Source organism: Equus quagga, chromosome 9 (genome assembly GCF_021613505.1).
Source record: "Equus quagga isolate Etosha38 chromosome 9, UCLA_HA_Equagga_1.0, whole genome shotgun sequence".
Lineage (NCBI taxonomy): Eukaryota > Metazoa > Chordata > Mammalia > Perissodactyla > Equidae > Equus > Equus quagga.
The window spans coordinates 41321559-41329690 of record NC_060275.1 but is presented as its reverse complement, the minus strand read 5'-3'; the positions used below and the strand labels follow the sequence as shown (position 1 = coordinate 41329690).

The window sequence follows — 8132 nt, the reverse complement described above, 5'->3', positions numbered from 1 at the left end:
AATCTTCCTCAGAAAAAAAAATTGCTTCCTCTTTCATCTTTATTTTCTGGAAGTTTCACTATGATGAATCTGGATATCCATTTCTTTTTATTTATGTTGTTTGGGATTTACTGAACTACTTGAATCTGTAACTTGATGTCCATCCTAGAAAATTCTCAGATTCTCTTCAAATACTGCTTCTGTCCTATTATCTCTCTCCTCTTTCTAGGACTCCAAATAATCATACTTTCTCACGGAATCCAGTAGGTCTCTTACAGTTTTGCCTATTTCCCACCCTTTTTCTCCCCTTGCTTCAGTTTAGATTATTTCTCCTGACCGACACTTCTTGTCTTAAAGTCTGTCAAAGGTGAGGCTCTGCCTCTTAGCTGCTTCTTCCTAAGTGGAGAAGCCTCCCAAGGCAAAGTAGCTCCAAATGATGGCCTCCTCTCCCTGGACTCTCTTCTCCTGCATTTTGGCCCACTAAAATTGACTATACTGGTAACACTTTGTTTTTAGTAAGATATTTTTCTATTTTGTTGAGACCTTTTGCTTTTCTTCAGCAGGAAGACTAAATTATCTAGTCTGCCAAAACCAGCATCAGAGTCTGCTATGTGGTTATTAACAATAGGTTCAATGAACATTTATCTTCCTTTCTTCCAGGATATAAAAGGAGTATCCAAATTTGTAACTGGGCATCAGACATGACACATTTAAAGATAAAACTCATTTGCTCATGTATAACAAGGCCACCAAGGACTGTAGGACAAAGACTGTACTTCACTTTGGGAAAGAAAGATGATAAAGCTTTCACAGGAAATTCATCTGGTACTTGCTATAATAATATGATTAGCATTCACTTTAAATTAAGAATATATTAAGTCCTCAAAATTAAAAAAACAGCATCCAATAAAGCTATACAGTGAATAGCATGTCTTTATTCTATTTACAGTACATTTGTTATAAATATAATACATTTTTGAAAAGCTTATTTTTAATTAACTTGAGTAGATTTATATTTTAAACAGATCAACTCAATTGTTAAAGTTACATAATAAAGAATATGATAATTTAAATGACAAAAATCTCATATTGTGAAATAGTGCACTCTATGCTGAGATGACTGAGGGAAAAAAAGGTCAAACTCCTTTCAAAACTATATTCAAAGCATCAGAAAAAAATTTTTTTCTTTTTACAAAGTTATATATAAGTAATAGGACATCAGATACTGAAGTATGAAGACTCTATAACCAAAGTTCAAAACTGATTTCAGAGAATTGTGTGGAGCAAGACAGAAAAGTTTGTATTTAACACTCTATAGAACTTCACAGTAAAGCTGGAATTTAGAGACTAATGGCTTAACAGGAGTATTGCCAGCAAGGCCTTTCCTTCCTCAGAATTATCTCCTAATTTGCATATAGCATCAGTAAGCTGTAACAGCAGACTCAGACACTGGTTTTAAGGTGGGACTTAATAAGGTGCGTGGACATGTTGAAATTCTGTAGTATGACATGTAAATTATTACCAGGGTTTAAAGAAATACAAAAAAAGAACATAAGTATTCTCAGTCCAACATGCTTTGTTTGTATCATCAACAAACTGACCAGTCAAAAATATTTTGCAGTGATCCGACACCAACCTCCATAACAAGTTAGGTATTTCAAATACTGCTGTAAAACCCAATCCGCAAAATAAAACTGATTCCTGTGGATTTCAGTACAAATTTGCAAGTGCTCACACATTAGTGATGATGATCAGGGCAGGCATGGAGTTCTGCTGACTTGTTTCAAACACTGTAACTTGGTCCGATAACTTGGCAAATACTCTAGGAGTTCCAAGGTTATAAACACCTGTATGGACAAAGCATGCTTTGAGCTGCAAACTGTGAATCTCCTGGCTTTTAAGCTGCAGTTTATATTGTGTTTGTCCAAGCCATGTAAATGATCCATGGATTTCCAATGCTTCTGGACTAAGGGAGAAGAAAAATGGTAAGTTGGAGGGTTTTTTCTTTGTAATTTTTTTCCCCAAGGTCCCTTAACAACATATCCCTTTCATCTAGTAATTCTATTTCTAGAAATTATTTTATCAAGCTCACTGTTTACTACTACTAATAATAATGGCAATAACTGTTATTACTACTGCTTTAATAGCTAACATTTATTAACAGTTACTATGTTCTAGGCACAATGCTATGAGTGAATTCTCTCATTTAATGCTCACAACAGCAGCTAGTAAATGATGAAACCTGATTTCAAACCTGAGCTTTTAGCCACTTGGTTACCCATACATAAAAATAAATGTGGATACAAGAATGCTTATAATATTGAAACTGTTTATAAGATTAAGAAATGGAAAGCAACCCTGTATCTATCAGTGAGGCATTAGTTAGTTAATTTATGATACACACAATCAAACAGAATGTGTCTGGATTTCAGAGAGCTGCCCCAGATTCTGTGTGGGGTGTTATACAGTAATAATTAGTATACAGTTCATACTACTTTTCTAAAAATCCCAAAATTTCTGAATTCCAAAAAGCATTTGGCTCTTACAGTATCAGATATGGGAGTAGAGACCTGCATTTTTTTTGGTAAAGTATTACTTTATAATCAGGAAAAAATCTTAAAAAAATACTTCTATCACAAACTTTTATAAAACTTTTTGTCTCTCGTCAAAATAATTTGCTGCTTTTGGAAACTGCTTTCCATTTTGTCACTATTATAATGCTAAGACAATCCTTTGTAACTCTTAAATTTCTATAATACCAAACAAAAAATTAGGCGTGCCTGAGTAAATTTCCTCCATCCATGCTTGGTAATGATTTGCATTATTTCAAAATATTAATTGCTCTCAAATCAATCCTAAACTATGACATAATCTTGCACTAAATAAATCTTTACCTCGTTGTTTTATGCCGAAGATCAACTATTACATCAACATCAGCCTTAGAACAATTGGAAAGTAAAAGAGTGACTGGTACTAAACAAAGGCTATGGAAGAAAAACAAACAAAAGAGGTTAGCTGTGTGTTTAAAAAAAAATTGTTGAAAATAACACTTAAAAATACCTAACAGAGCACAGGCTCTTTAAAAACAATAGATTCAAGTAAGGAAAAAAAACTGAGTTCTAAAATCACTCAAGACAAATTATTTGTGTAAATAAGAAGTAAAACATATTAATACAATGCCTGAATACCGAATATCAGAATATACACATCCACAAAGCCATTTTATTTCCATTTATTATAACTAATCTTAAAAAATAACTAAAGTGTTTCCAGGTGGTTACTTTCCAAAATGAAAAACAAAATAATCTCAACTAAGAAAGATCAATGGATAAAAAAATCATGACTTATTTTTAACAACAATTAACCTTGTTCTCTGTATGTTACTTGAAAATTGTTTAATTTTGAGAACTTGGCCTAGATTGACATTTGCATTTCTATCAAATTTGCATAAAAGTCATGTTTTAGAGAATATGAGAATTATTTCTATACAAGAAGTGATGAGGAAAGCCCTTTCAAGTGGACACATTTGCTCAGGTAACCTAGTTGCTGATATCACTTTATAAGTAATAAATTACTAAAGCACAGGAGAAACAACAGGCAATGACAGAAGAGGACATACGAACAGACTGGTGCAGATTGCAAATCAAGAACATAATAACTAACCTATAGACAAATGAAGCCTCATTACCTACTTTATTTATATTTTGCTCCATAAACACAAAGAACAAAGAGAGTAAAAAAGGAAAAATAATAACCTGATAAGCTTACACAAAATAACTTTAAAATTCTGCTCAGATAATATATTTTATGCTTTCAGAAATTTTATATACTCTTACTGAGAAATACTTTCTAAACAATACTGCAAATAACAGATTTCCCTAAACAAAAACTAAGATAATTTCAAAAACATAACCTCAGATTTTGCTGGTGTAATGCCCTTACCTCCCCCACAAACTTCTCACAAGGAAAGGAGGGCAACAAAGACTACTGAGTGAGTTTCCACTCCGAAGCACCTCATTAAGTTACATTCCAACTGCAGAATTTGTAACCCAAGGCAAAACCTCAGGAACTTTCGCTATTCTGTTCCCACTGGATCCTCAAATGTCAAATTCTCCACGCCTTATCTAAATGCTTCTAGTAAAAGAAGAAATGTGAACACCTGAATGTTTCCTAGCCCAAACCAAACTCATTATCTTCATTCCTTCTCTTCTTCCACTCACTGTTTCAGCGAATAGCACCCCATCACCCCCAGTACACCTTAGGCACCATACTCTGTGATTTTTAATTGGGAATAGAGGCTACTGTCTCACTAGCCCCCATTCCCAATTTTCCGTTATTCTTCACAAATTCCTGTCAATTCTTTCTCCCACACATCTCTGGAACCTGGTTACTTCCTTCAATCTTCATTTTCCTTCTGCGTTCAAGTCATCAGGTCTCTTGGTTTACTCTAATAGCCTCTGAATTTGTGCCCCGATGCAATCCATTCCTTACACTGGGTGTTTCTCAGACCTGATCTGTTTCTCACATTTAAGCATGTACTAGAATCACTCGGAGGGCTGGTTTAAAAGGACTGCTGGCCCCACTCCCAAAGTTTCTGATTCAGTAGGTCTGGGGTGTGGTCCAAGACTTCACATTTCTAACAAGTTCTCAGATGACGCCAATGCTTCTGGTCTGGGACCACATTTTGAAAACCACTGCTTTATACAACAGTCTTTCTAAAATGCTAATCTGATGAGCCACAAACAGTGCCTAAAGACCAAACTGCTGACAACTCTTCCCCTACAACCAAAATTTGGCATTATTAAAGGCATAGGTTCTAGAGTCAGGCTGCTAGGGTTCCAACATCAGCTTAACAACTCTGTGCCTCAGTTTTCTCAACCGTAAACCAGGAACAATAATTGTACCTACCTCGGGTTTGTTGTGGTGATTAGGTAAGATCAAATATTCTAAGTGCTGAGAATGATGCCCAGCACATGTTCAAAACCTCCATAAACATTATCTAATATGACTTCTCATTTTGAAAAGCTATGACAGCTAAACCCCATCTGTTTCACATGTTTGTCATCTCTGGTCACATACTCTTTCTCATATTCTCATTCCTCTACTGCTCTGTGTTCCACTGCCGTGACCAAACCTCCTACTGTCCCACTCCCCCCGCCCCCCATTTCCACATTACATTAAGAACACTCCTCTAGATCCTCAGTGTCTTCTCTTTAGATTTCTACATCTTACTTTAACTGAAATTTGGCTGAGCATACAGCTTCCTCTATAGCCCTCTCAACAACAGATGCTGCTTTTCTTCCCACATCTTCCACATGTCGATCAGAATGTATCGTTAATGTAATCCTCAGTGCCACTTCTTGATGATTTCTTCCTCCTACCTCTTCTGTAAAGACACCCGTTTTTGTCATAAACTACTCCAAAGATTTTAATCATTTTTTCTGTCCCCATACTGACAAACTAAAACCAAGGACAATAACTCAGTATAGCAGAGATTCTTTGGGTGTGGGGAAGGGATGGGTAATTTGAGTTCTCTGAGGTAAAGATGAGGGAAACATCTGTTTCACCTCCCACCCCGCATTCATCTAACACATCTGTCAAGCAGAGGCATACCAGCTAGATGAGAAACACTAGGCTTCTCTTCCATATCATCTATTGGCTTCATTTATTAAAAGCTTTAGCATGAGTTTGCTTTCTTCCTTTCAATCCCGAGCCTTGTCATCATTCTGGACAACTTCACTGTCTAGGTAGACGACTCACTCCATACCTCAAATTCTTGACCTATCACCTCCATAACCACCAGTACTACTCAAAACTCAGCCATCTAATTTCCATAACCATACCGTGAATTTTTTTTAGTCACCTAAAATAGCTGCCTCTGTAATAATACTTAGTTACTCCATTCTCTGACCACTATCTCCCATCTCTCCAGCTCTCTCATTCAATTACGCTTCTGTTCTTTAGTTTCACAAGGATGCCCAATCACCTCTATTTCAGTGATTCTCAATCTTGGTTACCGTGGTCACTGTAACTATTGTTTAGCAGTTATTCACTCCCTTACCTTCCCATTGTGAGATTATGGACTGTCTTTGTTGATTATGAAGGTGAGGCTATTCGGCTAAGAAATATTAATATCTTCAAAGCAAACAAACCCTTAAATGTGCTACTGCAATAAGGCTCACTTTTTGTATCCAGAGATCTGCCATGAGAAGAACACATTCCAAGTAGCTGCTGCCCATTTGGACTGAGCCCAAAATATATGTGGTGCAGACATGAACCCAACCAACCCACAGCCTGGAGCAGAGCTTCAGCCAGATCGTGGTTGACCTAGAGATTCAGGAGCGTGAGATTAAATGCCTTGTAAACTACTAAATTCTGGAGTGGTTTCTTATGAAGCATTATTGTGGCAACAATGACTGATACAGATACACTCTGGTCCTCACATGCACATCTGAGGACATTTAAAAAATACAGATGCTTGGGTCCTACTTCCAGAGATCCTGATTTAATTGGCCTGAGTATCAGACAGAGCAATTTTCAAATTTTCCCAGGTGATTCCGATGTGCAGCCACAGTTGGAAAAAAGTGCCTCATTTTATCCTTATCTAACCTGCTTATTTTCACATACTTCCATGCACAGTTTTGATGTGGTGATGCTTTATTTTAACCCACTACTCTAACTTGAGTTTGATCAAACCTGTCCTGCTCCACATCCTTCCCTGCACTGCCTAGGTTCTATGATGCTTTTTAACCCCGAAAGAATCACGTGGAGAACTCCTAAATATCCTAGCTTCTAAGTACAGCCAACGTTTTGCCTGCTAAGATTAAAAAGAAGCACCATGGGGGCTGGCCCCATGGCCGAGTGGTTAAGTTCGCGCTCTCCGCTGCAGGCGGCCCAGTGTTTCGTCGGTTCGAATCCTGGGCGCGGACATGGCACTGCTCGTCAGACCACGCTGAGGCAGCGTCCCACATGCCACAACTAGAGGAACCCACAACGAAGAATACACAACTATGTACCGGGGGGCTTTGGGGAGAAAAAGGAAAAAATAAAATCTTTAAAAAAAAAAAAAAAATTAGAACTTCTTTAAAAAAAAAAAGAAGCACCATGGAATGTAAGATATTCAGGAAGTACATGAAGCAGGACAGGTTTGATAAACAGAGACAAAGTAGATTGTGGGTTAAAATGAAACATTATGGAATCAAAACTATGTAAAGTATGCGAAGTCAAGACAGGTTCAGTAGGGATAAAACAAATTTTTTTCTCTCAACTTCGGCTGCACATTAGAAGCACCTGGAGAACTTTAGGAACTCAGGATGTCCACCCCCTGCCAATCAAATCAAAATCTCTGGCAGAAGGACTAAAGCATCTATATTTCTTAAATTTCCCCAGGTGATCCCCCTGTGCCCCTGTGTCTTGATGCCAGTTAAAGGCACACAGAATGAGTACTGAGCAACATTAAGACCTAGGCAAAGATTTAAAAACAAAAGTATTTAAAAAATAACTTAAAGGCTAAAATTTTAAAAAATCCGAAAACAGTAAGTGTTGACAAAGGTATAGAGCACAGGGAACTCCCATATACTGCCAGTGGGATGTACAAATTGACAAAACTACTTTGGAATACACACACAAAAAAGGCAAGCACACACATATTATATATATATATAAATAAGAATATTCACAGTAGAATTCCAAATAGTTCAAATATGAAAATAATCCAAAAGTCCATCAAGAGTAGAGTAGATAACCTAATTCTGGTACGTTCAAACATACTCATATGGCAATGAAAATTAATTCTACAGCTTCATGAAATGGTTGATGATTACTAACATAATATTAAACAAAAGAAGCTGGACATAAGAATAATATACTCTGTATAATTCCACTTATATAAAAAATGTTCAAAAAAACCTCACATGAAAATCAAAATAGAAAGATGTATACTTAGTCGGAAAAATAATAAAGAGAACCACAAAAGTGATTACCAATATTGGGGGTGGACAGGGTAGTGACTGGGAGGGAGTACACACAGAGCTTCTGAGATGCTAGCAATATTCTGCTTCTTGAAGAGAGGTGATTATCTGGGTGTTAGCTTTGTGAAAAAAATCACTGTAGCCATACATTTTTGTTTTTGAGCACTTTATGTTCTATTTCAC

The 8132-nt window shown here is 36.6% G+C and overlaps 1 protein-coding gene across 1 annotated transcript in view; it reads right to left on the bottom strand.

The window, feature by feature from the left end:
- Window positions 1–894: 894 nt before the first annotated feature.
- The window catches only part of TRAPPC8 (trafficking protein particle complex subunit 8), an 82664-nt gene continuing 75426 nt past the window's right edge, over window positions 895–8132 (bottom strand). The window contains exons 28-29 of the mRNA XM_046671554.1: window positions 2874–2963; window positions 895–1945 (exon numbers count right to left, since the gene is read on the bottom strand). Coding sequence (XP_046527510.1) covers window positions 1711–1945; window positions 2874–2963 — 325 coding nt within the window. The 3' untranslated portion in view covers window positions 895–1710. The remainder of the gene's footprint in view (window positions 1946–2873; window positions 2964–8132) is intronic.